The sequence below is a fragment of the Neolamprologus multifasciatus genome, chromosome 6 (assembly GCF_963576455.1).
Source record: "Neolamprologus multifasciatus chromosome 6, fNeoMul1.2, whole genome shotgun sequence".
NCBI classification, from domain to species: Eukaryota; Metazoa; Chordata; class Actinopteri; order Cichliformes; family Cichlidae; genus Neolamprologus; species Neolamprologus multifasciatus.
Genome location: NC_140444.1, coordinates 4,450,930 through 4,470,213, shown reverse-complemented (window position 1 = coordinate 4,470,213; position 19,284 = coordinate 4,450,930). Strand labels below are relative to the sequence as shown.

Sequence of the window (19,284 nt, the reverse complement as noted above, 5' to 3'; positions counted from 1 at the left end):
ACTCCAAATGCGCCGTCGATTTCCCCAAATATCAAGCGTGGTCCGGTGCACGCTTCGTGGTCCCATATATCCCACAATTCATAGCACGGCGGTGGGTGTGGATAATTTTGCCGCAAAATACGGCAGAAGGGAGCGGCCGAGAGTGAACTGTCAAAAGTAAGTACTGAATATTATGTCACTTATTCATGTGCGAATGTTTAATAACGAAGAACATTAAAACATTACTATTGGCCACATGTCGGCAAAGTTATGTGACATTAGTGATGTTTGTACTTTCAGCATTAACTTGGTTGTACATATACATATATATATATATATATATATATATATATATATATATATATATATATATATATATATATACATATATATATATATATATATATACATATACATATAAATATGTATATACATATACATATATATATATATATATATATATATATATATATATATATATATATACATATACATAATATATATGTATATATATATATTATGATATATATATCATAATAATCTGACAATACTATAATATTGGCCATATTATATTTACATTACCACAGTGAGATGATTTTAGTCTCATGAACAACATTAGCTAATTGTTATTTACTAACTAATCTTAAATGACTGTTCAGTACAGAAATGAAGCCCAACAATCATGTTTTACAGTCCTGTGGTCTCAGCCTCAGATACTCAACTAATCACAGTGATGTCATGACAAAAATGAATGACCAACAAAACATTTTTCTCCTTCATTTCTGTCACACAAAGCTGTATGTAACGTTTCTCGCGGTTAGTATCATGGTTGCTAGGCAACCTGAACAGCGCGGCGAAGGCTAGACCGTCCCATTTCACAAGCCTCTCACTTTCTCACTTCTCGTACTTATAGTACGCACCGTACGTAGTACGCGTACTTCAAGCGTGCGGTCTCTTAATTGGGACACAGCCTGTGTGTTCCAATATTGTCAAGCTTGTGTTGTTATGTCTATGTCTCAGTGTTTCCTGTTTTATTTTGAAGAGTCTGGTGCTTCCATGTTCATTGTGTTTTGTTTTGCTTCCCCTGTGGTGTTAATCCCAATCAGTTGTTTCCCCCATGTGTTTCCACTTCCCCTGCTCACCTCCTGTGTGTATTTAGTCTGTGTATTTTCATTCAGGCTTTGTCAGGTCATCTGTTTTCCTGCCTCCACGTTACTTCTGGTTTAAATTCTTTCATGATTCATATTTCCTATTCATAGTTCCTCGTATGCACCTGTTCAGAATCATGTTCGTATAACTTTTGTCAGGTTTTAGTTCTCGCCCCCTGTTCACCTTGCTTCATTTTTGTATTCATGTTTTTTCAGCCTAATAAACGGCTCGCCTTTTGTATAAACTCAGTTCCGTCTCCTTCCTTTTCTGAACCTGGGTTCTCCTTCTCACTCCCACACAGTCAGCTTCAGCCAGACTGTGACAGGATCTGGGTTTAAAACAAACTTAATGAATTAACGACCACATTATAATAACAAAGACTACAGTCAGAGATCACGTCTCACACTGAAAACTTGTGCTTCTACGTTCTCCTCCCTTTGCCTCCCTCTATCATCTGTGTGGGTGTGTGCTTGGCATTACTTTTTCTGGCACCGGTTAGCTCACTTGCAGCTCATTACCACTTACCAACAGTATTTAACTCCAACTCTTCTCTCATTGCTTGTTGCTCCCTTAGTATTGCAGTGAAACTCAGGCTTCCCTTTGATGTTACGCTTTTGCAACTCTGTGAAGCTGTGCTTAGCTGCCGTGCCCTCCTTCGTGCTAGATGGCTCCCTGACATGCTAGTCTGACAGCTCTTGTACTTGATGAAACACACCTGCAAAAACCAAGAGAAAAACTGTCAACTGGAAACAATTCTGAAAAATCCTACTTGTTTTGGACCTTCAGAGAATTGGCCTGTGTAAACGTGAAAAAGAACAATTCTTCATTCCAAGCTTTGAATATTAATGCAAACCTTAACTCGTGTATTTACCTGATTGTTCCCATTAAAGACTGTTGAATTTTTTTCAGAGTGCCCTGCCAGTGAGTTCTTCTTGCTAAGCCATGATAAAGTCTGTGGGTCTTGCAGAGTTACTGGTAGCTTGATATTTTTTAATCTCTTCCTGCTCGCTCCTCATTTGGTAAAACATTCTCGGCCCGTGTCCACCCGCCTATGGCATTAATTTAGGAGGGCATTTTAATTATACCCCTAACCAAAACTGCAGCAATTAGTCCAAAGAAATGTAATTAGAAACAATATTGATTATTGATGAGGGGGCCTTGTCTTGCATATAGTAACCACAGTATTTGCTGAGTCTTGGTCTATTTGGCAAATGAAAGAGATCAGATGTCAAAACTTGCATTCTGGAGTTAGTCACCTGGTCATTTCCTGCAATCAACAGCAGGGAGTGAAAACAGTCATTAGTAGCAGCTCTACTCTTGTCACCAATTTGCCACACCCTGCATGCACCCCAGAGTCTATGCAGCTCTCATTTTCAACATGCAGCGAGGATAAGCAACTGTGTGCCTGCAGCCTCCGACAACCAAAATAATAACAATAAAAAAATAATCTGATATCTATGTAAATATCAACCTCCTGCGAGTACCATTTAAAACCCACACTGAGGCAAACAGTGTGAGCCCGTCTTTCACATTTCAGTTGGGGACTTGATGGATTTACAATTCATATTCTCAGTCAACCTTGAATGTGAATTATGAAGCCTGAGACTCACTTCGGAGCTGCTCAGAGGGTAAATACTGATCATCATAATGCAACTTAGAACAAAGCATTAATCACTGTAGCTGTTTTTATTGATGTGCTGTAAACTTGGCTTAAACAGCAATAGATGCAGGATTAAAACACTTAAAAAAAACAAACTTAATCAAATTTTATGATTTTTTTGTTTTATTAAAGCTTTTTAATTCTTGTTGAACTTGATTTATTAAAGTGCTGGGTGAATAAAAAGGTTTCTGAGGGACAACATTTCTCTAAAATATGACTGCAGATGAGCCAACGATCGATGCTCCAGCGCACCTCTCCTCCTTCACAGGAGTCACCCGTATATTGACATCATATTCGAGGATCACATGATAGCAAAGCTTCCTCCTATGAACACTCACTTCCTCAAATCTATACATTCATTAGTCTCTTTTCTCTCTGGTCTTGTAGAAATCAATCTGTGGAAAAAGGATTATAAGCCTTTTCCTGCCCCGGCCTTATTTGGCACCAGCTCCCGAGATCTAGCCCAGTTGATCATGTCACCTTATTCTCTACATGGCAGAAAAGCACATGAGGAAAAAGTAGACTAATCTCCTCTTTTTTTTCCTCACCACCATTAGATATCAGTCATTCCAGGGTCCCAACCTCTATCACACCTGGGAGATTGGATTGGTTCCCCCCTGCAGTGGACACTGTGGCTGAGAATCAGATATACCTATGAGTTTCTTGCACACCAGATTGCTAGTGTGGTAAGCCAAGAGGCCATAGCAATGATCGCCGCGCTGGCGAATGCAAAGACAGGGATATTTTCATGCTCCATCCATCTGGCGTAGCATTTTCATGTTTTCTGATGAGCTGACAGCCCAAAGAAAGCTGTTAGTCATCACAGCGCGGCATTGTCTTTTGTGCCCAAGACAGACCATGTTGTGCTTGATTAAAGTCATCAAGGCCTCAGAGCAAATCTATTTGTTGACTTAGAACAAACTGATAAACATGTTGATTGTACTCCCTCAATTAAACAGCTCTCGGTAATGTCACGACCGACTGCCTGAGTGAGTACGCAGACTGCTGATTTTTTTTCTCTTCCGCGAGGCTTCTTTCAAAAACAAACCTTTAGCTCCCGCTGTTTGAGAAATGAGTGTGAAGCTTTACAGCAAAAGGATGTTTGGAACAAATCATGTGTGAAGACGCACTGTTCACCTGACTCCTGCAGGCGATGAGAAAAGCAAGGCTGTGCACAACAAACCTCATTATTTTGTTGAACAAGAACAAATAAAATGAGTGTTTCGTCTTAAAGACACGCCTGACGTTAGAACGACCCGCAGCGGAAAGTTGTACGGCAAAAACGACCGTGTGAAAATGATGAGACGATGTGAAACTGCTTTTTAACTGATCATTTAATGTTCAATCCCAACTTTATTAATTCACCTGTAGCTTGATGTCAGCGTAATTAAATGTCCAAAGCAGGCAGCTGTTTTTAGCAGACAAGCTCTAAAAACTCATGGAAGGAAAATATATTCGACTTATTTCTAATAAATATTACTAAAAATGAATGCAAATGCTGCTTTGTAGCATTTTAGCAGCTCTCTGTTAAAAATATACATTAACTGTGTTGTGAATTGTATATTTATATTCTGCACTTGGTCACTTTTCTGTGAACACGTGGGTTTACACTTGGAGGAAGAGGAGATACAATCATGGGCTGGGCAGGCCTTCCCCAAGGGAAGGTGCACTGCTGTTCTCAACTCAACTGATTAACACTCCAAAATGACCACACTCCTCAGCGACAGGAGCACTTACAAGGTCTTGAGGCGAGACCCCACAGCGGCTACAAGAAGAAAGTAATTCGTTGTCCATAACATCTTGAAAACCTGAGGCAGGGGAAGCCATATCAAAACGCCAACAATGCTACACCCTGTATATATGGACCTCCCAAGAATCATTTCACTAGCTGAGCCCACGTCCTCATTTTGACAGCATTTTAATAGGTAAAGGTGAATGCTTGGACATGAATTGAGCTGCGGTTTGGGGAAGGCCTCAAAGGGGACTGGCGACGGCTCCCGGGCCTGGCAGATCCCCATGTACTAAATAGAAGTGAAGAAGTCAAAGAATTGAAAACAAGGAGGGAAGGTGGGGCACGTAGATGAGAATGAACAGCTTGCAGAACTGGGGGAACCTATATGGATGAGAACCGGAAGCAGCTTGTTTGGAGGCGTGGTCTTGCTCCTGAAATTCTGATACATAATCTCCAAAAAGAAGGAGTCCCTTTCTGACACATTGTTACCAGTATAAACTCATCTGCTGACTCAAGGTTAAACCATGCAGTCATGTGATTTTTTTCATTTTTTAGGTATCAAGGCAATCAAGGCAGTGGATGCTGTCAGGAAACCACTACAGCAAGACAGCTCCTCAAACCACCTTCACCCCTGTTTAGGTTTGCACCCTGTCCGTGCCTTACCACCCCATATTTCAGATACAATGAGGGTGTCTACTAAAAACATGCATGTGCCATGGGCTACTGATTGTCACCAACACAGCCAACCATTAAGTGAAGGAAGTGGAAAGTAAAGCTCTGGGCTCTTTGATAGGGACAAGACTTGGGTTCACATATGTTTATTTGTTTATTTATAAGGAACCCCATTAGCTTCCACAACAGTGGTTGCTAGTCTTCCTGGAGCCCAAATCATCAAATACCATCGAATAAAATGTTACACAATGAATTTGATGCAAAATATCCACATAATTTGGCTCTTACATCCACAATAAGGTTTTACAATTCTGAAAATATAAGCATGTAAATATTAAAAAATATAAAAAACACTCAAACAAAATACATAATTTCCATTACAAGTGACATTACCCTCTTACAATATTTACAAATAAATTAAAAACGGCCTAAATAGTCTTTTAGGTGATATTTAAAATTATGAATAGAAGCCAATTCTCTAATTGCATAAGGCAACTTATTCCACTGAAAAGATGCTCTAAATATAACAGAGTTTTTCAAAAAGTTACTTTTAACTCGAGGAGTTACTAAATTGCGGTTAGTTGAGAATCGTGTAGCATGATTATGTATTTCATCTGGATGCTGCAACTGAGCATAAAAAAAGTGTGGTGTGTTTACCAGTATTGCTTTCTTTAAAAATACAAGTAAGCCATAGTATAATTTAGCTTGTACAGAAAGCCAAGAAAGTTTATCGTGCATTTTATCAATATCTGTATAATATGAACACCTTAACACTAATCCGGCCGCCCTATTTTGGACTAACTGAAGTCTGTTCAGATCTGTCTTATTAGCTGCTGAGCAAATGATTGAGCAGTACTCTAGATGAGATAATACTAGTGCATTAATTGTCACGGACCTGGTTCCTGGGACTCGGGGTCCGTGAGCAGTGTGGACCTTTATTGTTATTATTATTATTATGGTATTGGATGTACGTTTGCTGCACTGTGCTCTTGTGTTCCATGCTGGTGTGTGTACATGTGTGTCTGCGGGTGTGGCTGGAGGATGAAGGACAGCCACCTGCAGGCCTGGTGGGTGTGGCCCTGCCAGCTGCTGGTCACGCCTAGGTCCTCACACACCTGCTTCTGATCAGGCTCGTCGGGGGAGCTACTTAACAGAGCGATGGAGCTTCCTCCGGCGCAGGATTGTTGAGTTAGACTCCATGAGGAGAGCGGAACACGGGACTGCAGGATGCACGGGGTGTGCGTAGGCACAGGAGCAGAGAGCACGGAATACCAGCACTTGGGAGAAGGCACAACACAGGAGTTGAGGGAGCACTCTGGAGACTTATTGTGTGGTGTACACTTACCCCCACTGTAAATAAATGCACTGTTCAATGCACTAAGTCCAGCGTTTGGGTCCTTTCTCCAACATTCCCCACGGCTTGCCCTAGCAAACCGTGACATTAATGACATCTTTCATAATTGAAGAAGTAATATAAAAGGAGCATTTCCTAGCCATAGCTATGCCCTGTCCCATTTTCTTAATAACAGAGTTGATGTGCTGAGACCATGAAAGGTGGTGGTTTATGGTAACACCAAGTAATTTAGTCTGGGTGATCTGTTCTAATACCGATCCAGCTATGGAAAGATTTAGTTGTGGGCTGTTGACTAAGCGTACTCTACTTCCTATTAACATGCCTTTGGATTTAGACACGTTTAAAATCATGTTGTTTTTACTTATCCAGTCAAACACGTTCAGCAAATCTAGTTGTAATACGCTTGTCAATTCAGAGTAGCTACTGGCTGAATGAAACATGGTGGAATCATCAGCATACATTACAAGATGAGATTTCTCCAGGACGTACGGCAAATCATTCGTGAAGACTGAATAGAGAAGTGGACCGAGGCAGCTGCCTTGGGGTAGACCACAGTTTATTTCACAGCCCTCCGAGAAATAACCATTATAATAAACCTTTTGCCTTCTTCCAGACAAATAACTTTCCATCCAGCACAGCATAACATTTTAGTTTATTTATCAAAAGATCATGATTTATGCAGCACTAAAATCCAAAAATACCACCCCGGCCAAATTCCCATTATCTAGATATTTATACCAGTTATCTGTCATGGGAATGAGAGCTGAACTGGTGGAATAACCAGGTTTGTAAGCATGTTGAAACTGAGTGAGTAACTGATTTTCTGTTAGGTAATGTTGAATTTGTTCATAGACAATCCTCTCCATAATTTTACTTAGAATGGGGAGTAGACTAATAGGTCTGCTGTTGACACCCTTAAAAACGTCATTCTTGTTTTTAGGAATGGGAATTATTTTCGATTCTTTCCACTGCAATATGTCAGCTTCGCCTGGGTTAAAATCAGAACCCAAGAGGTCGAGTCCTTCACTTGATGTGTTTTTCCACTGAGTGGATAAAAACATCAAGTCCACCACAGAGGATACAAAGGAAAAGGTTACCATTTCTGGAATGTGCTGTGTTCATTTATATAGGGTGGAAGCCTCAACAATGAAGTTTACCTGGAATCCACACACAGAGACTGATGCCAGCTCTTTCACTCCCAGTGGACACAAACAATTAAAGAAATGTCAGATAACAACCAGGGAGAAAAAGACCAACAGACAAAACAACATTGCAGATTTGTTAGAGAAACTCAGAAGAATTTTCTCCAAGCATGACATTTCAGTGCACTTCAAACCCAGCAACACGCTCAAACAAAAACTGTTTCATCCCAAGGACAAAGCATCCAAACAAAAGCTCAACAAGCTCGTATACGGTGCAGTGCAGTGAGGAGAGCTCTGACCTCTTAACAGGAGATACCAAACATCCACTCCACAAAATATGGCACAACACAGATGAGCAGGAAAAGACTCAGCTGTACATCTGCAGTAAAGGACAAAGGTCACTCTTTTGATGATGCCAAAGTTCACATTTTGGGCCGAGAAGGAAGTCTGTTGGAGAGAAGAGTAAAAGAGGCCATCTATGCTCGCTGTGAACGACTATTGTTGAGCAGAAATGTGGGCTTACGACACCAGCTATCAGCTACCTACAACACAGTCAGAGAGCCACAAACATTTCAACCCCCATTCACAGCTTGTGTCATGTAACCTCATTAGCTCATATAATGCTGGGGAGGAGCAATGTCTCACAGTGGTTTCACCTGTCAGGCCCAGTGATGGCAATAACCGCCTTTTTTACACCTCAGCTCGCATCACAACTCACATGATGAACAGGAGTGTAACGACCCTTAGAATCACCTCCAAAGTAGATAGCCCCCCACTAAGGATTTATTATCTGGGACTTTCCACCAGTTGTTATAGAACAGAAGATGCGTCTTTGGCGAAAACCTAAAAAGGTCCAGCTGCCTTATTTCCGAGTTCTCAAAATCACCTGGATAACCAAGAACGTACACACAGAACTAATCTCTAAGTTAAACTAATATTTCAAAGGTACATTGCAGGGAAGCTTATTGATACAAGCAGAGATGGGCAGTAGCGCGTTACAAGTAACGCGTTACTGTAATCTGATTACTTTTTTCAAGTAACGAGTAAACTAAGGGATTACTATTGCAAAAACGGTAATTAGATTACCGTTACTTTCCCGTAGGAACGCTGCGTTACTAAAACGGTGATTTTTTTGCAAAAGTTTTGCAAAGTCTCATGACAGTGACATAAGCGAGTGCGACGTTCGTGACAACAGCTGTGTGCAGATCAACAGTGGATCATATATCGAGTGCGGGAGAGAGTATGAGCGTGCAGTGTTTAAAGTGTGGAAGTACTGACCTTACTTTGAGTTTGATTCCATAAAAAGTGACAAAAACATTAGTGTCCGCTGCTCACTGCGTAAGAAGAAAACTTCTTTTTACAGCGATACAACCCCTTAACTTCCAAGCAAGCACCGAGTAGCTACGACGTAATGGGAAACTCACAGAGAAACTCACGGATTCTTCCACTGACCGCTGCGGCACACCTGCACCAGGGCAAACATCCACCTGCTATACAGGTGAAAATAGAGCAACAGGACCGCTGAGTCTTTGATTTTATTTATTTTCTGCTGTGTTTCACTTGCATTTATTTCAAAGACTAAGCGTAAACACAAACAAATATTTTATTTTATGTGCTGGAATGTGCAGAAAATAGGTTTAAATGTTAAACTAATTTCTTCCAGTCAGAGAATGGTGCATGTAATTAAATTTTTGCTTAATGCATAAAGTTAAAAGATTAAAACTAATAAAACAAGTTTTAAAAAGAGACTTTTCCATTTGATTACATTTTGTATGATGATTATGCAGAAAAAGTAGAATTGGGCTGAAAGATCTATCACTTTATCACCTATTCAGGTTGTAAATCATGTTTTTAAAAAGTAACTAAGTAATTAATTACTTTTGAAGATAGGTAATCAGTAAAGTAACAGGATTACTTTTTTGGGGAAGTAATCAGTAATTAGTTACTGATTACTTTTTTCAAGTAACTTGACCAACACTGGATACAAGTAATTAAATATTAAGGAAAATGATTGAAAAACATGACTTTACAGCATTGATCAACAATTTCTTACAAATAACCAAACATTTACTTTTCATCCATCATATCTTGACTGTGACATCAATAACTCAGCAATTTGTGTAAAAACTGGAACTTTGAATTATTCTCCTGAGCCGAGTTCTTATTTATGTGAATTTTCACAGTTGACTTAATTTTTTCAGTTGTGATTCTGAGACCAACTTAATGAAAAATAACAGAACTAACAAAGGTAACAGATTTTAACAAGTGCTGATTTACATTACACGAGATGTGACATTTGTATGCTTAAACTGCCTTCAGGTTAGAAGACTGTGTGATCAGAAGTTTGATGCAAGCGTCCAGAAAGTGTCAGTCATCATAAAATGCTGCAATAAATGGGCAACCTGCAGTATTCAATGGGAGACAACTTTGCACTATTGAAATTAATGCAATTATGAAAGTAAGTATGTGGTGTGTGGATTGTACTATGTAGAAGAATGCTAACACAAGCATTGAATTGCTCTGCCTCCTATTCTACTTTTAAATATCCTAGGAACCAAAAGTAAGCCTGCAGTCTGAGAGCGAAGTTCTCTAATGGGGTGATATGGTACTATGAGGTCTTTAAAGATGTGGCCAGATTATTCAAGACCTTATATGTGAGGAGAAGGATTTTAAAGTGGATTCTGGAGCCGATGAAGAGAAGCCAATATGGTAGAAATATGCTCTCTCTCTCTGGTCCCTGTTAGGACTCTCACGGCAGCATTTCGGACCAACTGGACTTTGAAGGTTTTCAGGAAAACCTAATAATTATGAATTGCAATAGTCGAGTCTAGAAATAATAAATACATGAACTAATTTTTCAGCATCACTCTGAGACTGTTTCTAATTTTAGAGATAAAAGCATTGAAGAACATTTCCTGGTCGAAAACGTGTGGCCAGCATCTGGTTAGACACCATGTTATGGACATGTAGCTTATGTATGACCACCAGTTTGCTATACTGATTTAAAAAGCACAGCTAAAGCCAGTTTAAATGGCTGGGTTTGGGCACATTTATGACTTACATGTAACACAACACTCCTTATGAACTAGCTTAAGATTCAGTTAATGTCACTGAGGGGTGATGTGCACATTTTCAGGTTAAATAAGTCTCTCATTTACAAACATTTCTTGATTTTGCTCCAGATTTTTGGTCTGGTTTATTCTTCACCAGATTCCCTTTGTGGCACACTGAGTTGATTGGGGATAATATAGTGAGGCATACACATGTGCACATAAAAGTCCTGCCTGCAATCCACGCTGCTTATCAGGGTAATATCAGTGCAATGAAATCCAAAGAACTCTCTGCAGATCTGTGCGGTTACACTGTGGCGAGGCAGAAATCAGACCAAGGGTAGGAAATCATTTCTAAAGGTTTGAGTGTTCTGGGGAGAATATGGTCTAAATATTTATGAAATGGAAGACATTTGAAACCATCTGGACCTTTCCGAGAGTTGGCTGTTGGGACAAGCTGAGTAAACAAGCAAGTAGAAAGTTGACCAAGAAATCAGCCTGCCAAAAGGATGAGCATCCCAACAGCTCACTGTCAGTCACTTTTACAGCAGTCAGACAGAAGGAAGTTTTAGTCTCTCAGAAATAGTCAGACTGCTTTCAGAGAGTAGTTCATACTTTCCATCCAGTTTGGTAACACTTGAAAGGGAGATTGGGATAATAATAATAATAATAATGGATTGGATTTATATAGCGCTTTTCAAGGCACCCAAAGCGCTTTACAATGCCACTATTCATTCACACACTGGTGGAGGCAGCTACAGTTGTAACCACAGCTGCCCTGGGGCAGACTGACAGAAGCGAGGCTGCCATATTGCGCCATCGGCCCCTCTGGCCATCACTAGTAGGCGGTAGGGTGAAGTGTCTTGCCCAAGGACACAAGACCAGGACAGAGAACCTTACAGTATGTTAATAAAATCTATGCATGTAAACTTCACACAGAAAGGCTCCAACTTTTCAGCTGGCCAGCTGTTTAAAAGCAGGAACCTTCTTGGTGTGGGATGACAGTGGGATAACTACTGCGCCACTGTGTGTGGATTCTCTCAGACATACTTGTAAGGTTAACAGGTGATTCTAAATCCCCCTCAGGTGTGAGTGTGAGTTATTGCCTTTCTGTTCCTCTCCACGTTGTATCCCACGTCTTAGCTTATGACAGTGGGGATGGGCTTTGGCCACCCATGACTCAGAATTGGATGAGTGGTTTAAAAAATGGATAATATGGTTACTGGAACCCTGTAGATTTCAGTGGTTGGTGCTATTGCTCTGAGACTGAGCCCTCCTGAGGATTTTATTTGTACAGAGTTTCCATGTTTTCAAACTGTGACTAAATGGGTTTTCTCCAGGTGCTCTGGTTTCCTCTCACAGTTCAAAAACATGCCTGTTAGGGTAGTTGATTATTCTAACTTGTGTGCATGTGACTGGTAATTTAAAGCACACTGGGTGATTATTAAGCAAGATAACTGCTGTATAAATGTCAGTCCATTTCAATAGTATTGACGTCCTACTCATACAACAAGTCAATTGATTGTATAAATATTGAATGGCTTGTGGTGTAACAACTAAATTAATGTTAGCTGGCATTGATTAAAAAAAAATAATGACATTTAGCAAATGTCCCCTTAAGTGACAGCAAAACATCCTGAAATTGTTTCACAATTAAAACAAATACTTTGGTGTTTAGGATGAAAGGAAGGAAGGATCCATGTCAGTGCTTTTCCCCACTATTGCTGAATAAGTAAGGCCACAAACCTGTGTAAGTGTATTCTCTCTCCTCCCCCCCCCCCTTTTTAAAAAAAAAAAACCTTTTCCCTTTAATAAGGAAAAATAAGGACATTTGGTACAAAAATAAGGACCAGATTCACCGGCGCTTGTTAAGTACACCCCTTCAACTGTTTATGAACACAAATATCTAATCAACCAATCGCATAGCAGCAATTCAATACATTTAAGCCTACTGGAAATAATTGGCGTAGCTGTGGTGAGATGTATTTAACCACACATGGGGTACAAGTTATTTCTGTAAGCTAATAACCAAGCTGATAACATCACAACCTATTTGGGATTTTATGAAGTCATATTTTAATATAAATTTGTTACTATACAAACTACATTAAACGAGTAGTTGGAAAAATATGTTGGGGGGAAAAAGTCCTTGTTTCCAGACCTCCGTTCTCATTTTAAAAATAACAAAGCACCTTTTCTTAAATAATGAGATTTGTTTTCTCAAATGACGTTGTAAAGCACTTTGTCAAGTTGAAGTTTATTTTTCTTTCTTTGACCTTTACTGTAAATTGAAGATGCAGAACATAAAGTTCAATACTTATAAAACAAATACTACAATTAAATTCAAGGGAAAAATGTCAGGAGAAGAAAGAAAACCACAACCATAATAACCTCGTTTTCTTAATTCCAAAGCACCTTTTCCTAAACAGAGGGACTTGTCCCTCCAAAGGAAGCAGCAAAGCAAACCACCTTGTCAAGCTGAAGTAATCTGGTGACAGAATACGGGAAAAAGTCATAAAAATTATAATTAAGAATGACTAAAATTCGATTTAAGAAAAAAAAACACAAAAAATGACCATTATCATTAAAAAAAAAGCATTTACAAAATTGTAAATGCTTTTTGGAGGAAAAAAGGTTTTGCGTCGGTAAATGTACACTTACGCTAAAACTGCAAGAACTACAAAGACTTCAGTTACAACCTTTTCATTAGTTGCAACCTCGTGCAAGGACAGCTCAAAGCCACTTTCTCGTGCGGGTTTCAAAGACTTCAGGCTGACGTGAGTACGTGTGTTTATATTTTGGTGAGTGACGCCAGGAACAACAGCTGTGACGTTTCACGACAGCTTCGCCGCCCCAACAGTGCATTCTGGGTTCAACCCAAGATGGCTGCGCCCTTGCAGAAGTGCTGAAGAAGTGCCTCTTCGGAGAAATTCCCGGAATTATTTGAGATTTCCTCGAAGACCGTCGCTCGGAGCCGACTACCAGGGCCGCTGGTACGTAGAAGGAGTCCACGCGAGCCCAGTCATTGATAAGTGCGGCCGCCGTTACGTGTGGCTGTGGCAGACTGTCCGTGTGAAGATGGGCCTCGCCTGCAGCCCCTTCCCATAGCGAAGAGCCGTGGGGAGAGGAGCCGCAGATTCCCCTGCAAACACGCGCCCGTGCAGCTCGGATTTGACGGCTTTGACTTACTCTACAGGCTCTGGACGCTGCCCTACAATTTGCTGACCAGGATTGTGTGTGCGACCGTGTCTGTCATTGTCCGGAGAAGGAGAGCTTCCACAGCCCGGGCTGATAATCCCACCGCACCAAGGTCTGCATCTGCACGCTTCGCTGACACTCTAGGTGCCCTTTCTGCACATTTGATCGGTCTCCTTATCTCTGTCACGCGTGTGTGGTTTCAGAGACTCGCTTTAAAAAGGCTTTAAGTGAATATTACTGGCCTCGGTGCAGTCTGACACCTGACAGCAGAGCTGTTACATTAGCCGCGCTAGTTTAGCTTAGCTAGCTGGACTGGACCGAGCCTGCTGCTCGCCAGCATCCCTGCAGCCAAGTTTAACACAGCTGGGCCGTTTTAGCACGAATGCAGAGGCAGTAAAGATAAAAACCCATCGACCTCCTGTCCCGTGGCTCCAGCTGTAGAGCTGAAACATCTCTACAGCTGTTGCTTTACTACAGAGTCAGGCAGCTAGCCTGTTAAAATAAAGTGGAGGAAGCCAGATGTGAGTGTGTTTGGTTTCAGTTGCTGTTGTGGGTTTCATTCAAACAGAATTCACAGCAGCAGATAAAAATGACTCATAACCACCATCCCATGACTTAAAGGGCATAAAGTGGAAAAGTCAGCTGCCAGTGTTGATAATCAGATTATTATCTGAGTGTAGAAACAGTCTGCTTGGTATAGCCCATAACAACAGTACAAGGAGGGATGGAGCTGTTCTTACTTTATCGGACAGTAGCAGCCTGATGATGACCAAGCCTTTGGGGGGCTTTTGGTTTGGTGTACCCATTGTTTACAACTGGAGATAGATTTTTCAATCCAAGTTACAGAATGGACAGTGCAGAGGTCAGCAAACGGCAACGACGGTTTGAATGTGCTCGCCGACCCTGGTCCACGCAGCGTGTGGACATTGTATGTATTCTTGTGCCTACATGGGTTTCTTCTGGGTACTCTGGCTTCTTCCCACAATGCTTGTTAAGTGTTTTAGTAATTATAAATTGACTTTGTTAGCCCTGCTTTCTAATGCCAGCTTGGATAAGCCCTCACCAATCCTGTATAGGAAGCGTTTAAGAGGACAGAACTTTATCAGGTTATTGGTGATCCATATTGACAAAGCAGACTTTGGCCCAAAAGAAATGGCTTGTATCTGTGATGATAGCATGGCCAAGAGGGACAAACATATATATATATATATATATATATATATAATGTGCAAACAGGGACGGCTGCCTCTCAGGTCACGTCTTCATCCTGTAGAACTTCAACAGCTGCACAAAGAGACATGTCGAAGTCATGATGCTTAATTTTTTTATACTTGTGCTAAGATAATATAATGAAACGTTTTATTACTGAAAAAGGAAGCAAAAGTTCTTTTACAAGTTGTTTAAACACTGAAGACGTTTGAATGAATAAATTCATCTAAATCTGGATCTAAGTCTCGAGCTCTCTGAACAGGCAGTTATCTGACAGTGCGCTTTTATTGCTGTTTAAATTTTCCTATGAATATCTCAGTTGGTAACCAAAACTGTATTTAGGGATGCTTACATCTGTGGTGTATATATTCTGTTTTTACTTTATTTATTATTTATCATCCATTACTTAATAAAATAGCTGCACAGTATGTTTTGATTAACAAATTTAGCACATTTGGCTGCATCTGGACTGGAAATGTCTCCAAATTATGTTTTAGGATTTTTATTTATTTATTTATTTATTTTTGAGACTAATGTCAATATCGACTATATGCAGCAATTAAATGGCTAACGTGAGCCTGCCAATCTTTTTGTGGATTCCCAGTAGCTACCCAAACCAGTGACATTAACATGAGCGCTCTCCCAGCAGGGCCCTGATGAAAATGGACTCAGACTTGCTTCATTCACCGGCCGTGGGCCTCGCTGAGGAAGAGGAGGCCGATATGAATGACTGGAAACTTCCCTTGGCCTTCATGAAGAAGAGGCACTCAGAGAAGATTGAGGGCTCCAAGGCCCTGGCGCAGAGCTGGCGGATGAAGGACAGGGTAATTGTGTGGATGCTTTAAGGCATCCACACTATTGTTTTCCTGTTTCTCTTTATTCTTTATACTTTATTATTATTATTATTCTAGTTGCCACTTTTTGTACTTTTTTTGGCACTTAACTACTTCCACAATTTTCAGCCGATTTTCACCGTTCAAATTTTAAACTATTCTGCTATTTCTGCTAATTCCAGCTATGACTTTTGCTATTTTTTGCTATTATACTTTTTAAAATATTAAGCTTTTTTCCTTTAATTTGTCCCATTGAAATGAATGGAAAACTTCCAAAATTCTGCTAAAACTTGCTTGTTTTTGAAACTTAACTACTTCCTCATACTTTCACCTAGAACAACCATTCAAACTTTAAAATGTTCACAAATTATTGGGCTATTCATGTATGATTCAGCCTTTTCATATCTGTTACCATTTTCATCTTATCCCTCTTCAAGTTTTGAGTTTCATCTTTGTGATTTTTCACAAAATACATGGGTTGTTATGGTTGCTATGCTGTTGGTTCTAAGTGAGCCGCTGTACCTTTGGCAATTTTCTCTTCATGTCCGAACAACTTCTTGCTACTTGCTCAATTTTCACTCAACTCCCACAAATTATACATCAAAATGTAGGTATTTTTGCTGGCTTTCAGAAAATGTCACTATCATTGTTGTGGAATTTATAGAATTTTGGCAAATCTCCTCAGACCAACACAAACTCTGAAAACTCTCTATAGAAAGTCAATGGAGAGTTTGTTCAAAATCACCGCTGGATTTCTCTAATGAGAGGCATATTCGAATCGCCATATCTCCTTAACGAAGCGAAGTCGAGACATGAGGCTTGTGCCAATATATCTTCAGACACTCCTGACGCTCACAATTCAAGAATTATTTTCTCACCTATTACCATTTGGCCACGAATTACGTTTGTTTGAGGGTAGGAAATTCGTCCTTCGCTCAGATTTCTTCAACTTTCAAACTCTGGAAATGAACCACTTTTTTCTCTCGTCATATCTTTTTGATGTATTTCCACAAAGACCTGAAAATTTCCATGACTGTTCACCAAAGCCTGCTGTCTCTTACGGTGAAAGAATGATATCGATACTCCAAATAGATTTAGAGTTACAAAGCGTTATTTGAGGGGAAGTCAAGGCAGTTTTCGCTTCGCCTCTACTCAGTTATGGTGCATTAGAAGTCAAATATCTTTAATAATTCATATTTTAATGATAAATTGTCAACACTTGAAGATTCCCCCATCTCTTCTGAACAAAACGGTGTAAGAATGACCATTCTAGCCCCTACGGTTAGGAAATTATGGCCATTTGTTTGGAGGGTAGTCCTCACTATGAGAAATAGACTGCAAAAATCCTGTCTCTCTGCTGTGTGTGTAAAAAAGGCTGCACCTGTTTTGGCGGGAAAATGTACACAGCATCTCTGATTGGTGGATTCAAATTCAGCAGCTCCCAGGCTGCTTGACTGATCTACAAAGTTGCTTCTCTCTCTTTCTGTGTGTGTTATAGTATTTCTAAATTATAGTATTTCTGCTTTTTATAGTATTTCTGCTAAATTATAGCATTTCTGCTTTTTATAGGATTTGTGCTTAATATAGTATTTCTGCTTTTTATAGTATTTCTGCTTAATATAGTATTTCTGCTTTTTGTAGTATTTCTGCTAAATTATAGTATTTCTGCTTTTTAAGGTATTTCTGCTTTTTATAGTATTTCTGCTTAATATAGTATTTCTGCTAAATTATAGTATTTCTGCTACATTATAATGTTTTTGCTTTTTATAGGATTTGTGCTTAATATAGTATTTCTGCTACATCATAGTATTTCTGCTTTTTATAGTATTTCTACTTTTTATAGTATTTCTGCTTAATATAGTATGTCTGCTTAATATAGTATTTCTGCTCAACTATAGTATTTCTGCTTTTTATAGTATTTCTGCTAAATTATAGTATTTCTGCTTTTTATAGTATTTCTGCTAAAGTATAGTATTTCTGCTTTTTATAGTATTTCTGCTAAATTATAGTATTTCTGCTTTTTATACTATTTCTACTTTTTACAGGATTTCTGCTTAATATAGTATTTCTGCTCAATTATAGTATTTCTGCTTTTTATAGTATTTCTGCTAAATTATAGTTTTTCTGATTTTTATAGGATTTGTGCTTAATATAGTATTTCTGCTTTTTATAGTATTTCTGCTTTTTATAGGATTTGTGCTTAATATAATATTTCTGCTTAATATAGTATTTCTGCTAAATTATAGTATTCCTGCTAAATTATAGGATTTCTGCTAAATTATAGTATTTCTGCTTTTTATAGTATTTCTGCTTTTTATAGTATTTGTGCTAAAACATAGTATTTCTCCTAAATGTAGTATTTATGCTTAATCATACTATTTCTATATATTACTGCCAGGTCCCCAGGCAGCCAATCCTCTGTGAGGACTGACTCATTCAAATTTACAAATCAGAGCCTGCACGGCTTCCCAGCCAGCCAATCATATCTGAGGTCTTCCTTTTCTTCTCTTGTCATATTTCCGCGACGGATGTACAAAGAGCAATGAAAATCGCAGTCAAAGTACACCAAAGTCCGCTGATTCAACCAGTACAAGAATTGTGCTTCTAGTCCACCTAGTTTTTGAGTTACACAACGTTTTCCAACTCCAAAAAACGGCGTTTTTCGCCTCTCACCGCGATCTAATTCTGACTGCTCATCACCCTGTTTTCCAGGCGCTTGCTCTCTTTCCCAGTGGCGCAGTTGGTAGTGACATGGGTCTGCAAGCCAAAGGTCGTTGGTTCAATTCCACCTTGGTCTACATGTATTTTTCCCTACAAATTAATACACTATCACAGACCAGTAATTCATATTCATCATTTATTACAATTCTGCAAACTTTTATCATTTTACCAGCTTTTCTAATATGGACCTCACATTCTTGTTAACACTCCATGGCACAAATACTCTTCCCTTTACGCTCTGTGTATGTGTGTGTGTATCAATATTTCTCCCATTTTAAAGTATTACTCCACCATAATTGTATTTCTGTTAAATCAAACTACTTTTACTACATCTTAGTACTTCTGCTCAATTATAGTATTTCTGCTAAATCATAGCATTTTTGCCAAATCATGGTTTTTGTGCCAAATCATAACATTTGTGTTATGTTATAGTATTACTACTAAGTGGAGGAATTTCTGTCATGTTACAGTATATGTGCTGATTACAGTATTTCTGCTAAATCATACTATTTCTACTCTATTATATTTTTCTTTCTAAATATAGCATTTCTGCTATATAATTGTATTTCTGCTATGTTATAATAT

At 39.3% G+C, this 19,284-nt stretch overlaps 1 protein-coding gene and 1 long non-coding RNA gene across 7 annotated transcripts in view; one reads left to right on the top strand and one right to left on the bottom strand.

Annotated features, from left to right (window-relative positions):
• LOC146516196 (uncharacterized) overlaps window positions 1–19,284 on the bottom strand; it is a 390,625-nt gene that overhangs the window by 227,662 nt on the left and 143,679 nt on the right. The window lies entirely within an intron of this gene.
• The window catches only part of rptor (regulatory associated protein of MTOR, complex 1), a 258,024-nt gene continuing 252,307 nt past the window's right edge, over window positions 13,568–19,284 (top strand). For 4 of the 6 annotated variants that reach the window (XM_085162739.1, XM_085162735.1, XM_085162740.1 and 1 more), the window contains exons 1-2: window positions 13,569–14,048; window positions 15,795–15,969. In XM_085162739.1, coding sequence (XP_085018865.1) covers window positions 15,802–15,969 — 168 coding nt within the window. In that variant the 5' untranslated portion in view covers window positions 13,569–14,048; window positions 15,795–15,801. Of the gene's footprint in view, window positions 14,081–15,791; window positions 15,970–19,284 lie in introns of all 6 variants that reach the window. The other 2 variants (XM_085162736.1, XM_085162737.1) reach the window with 2 other exon arrangements.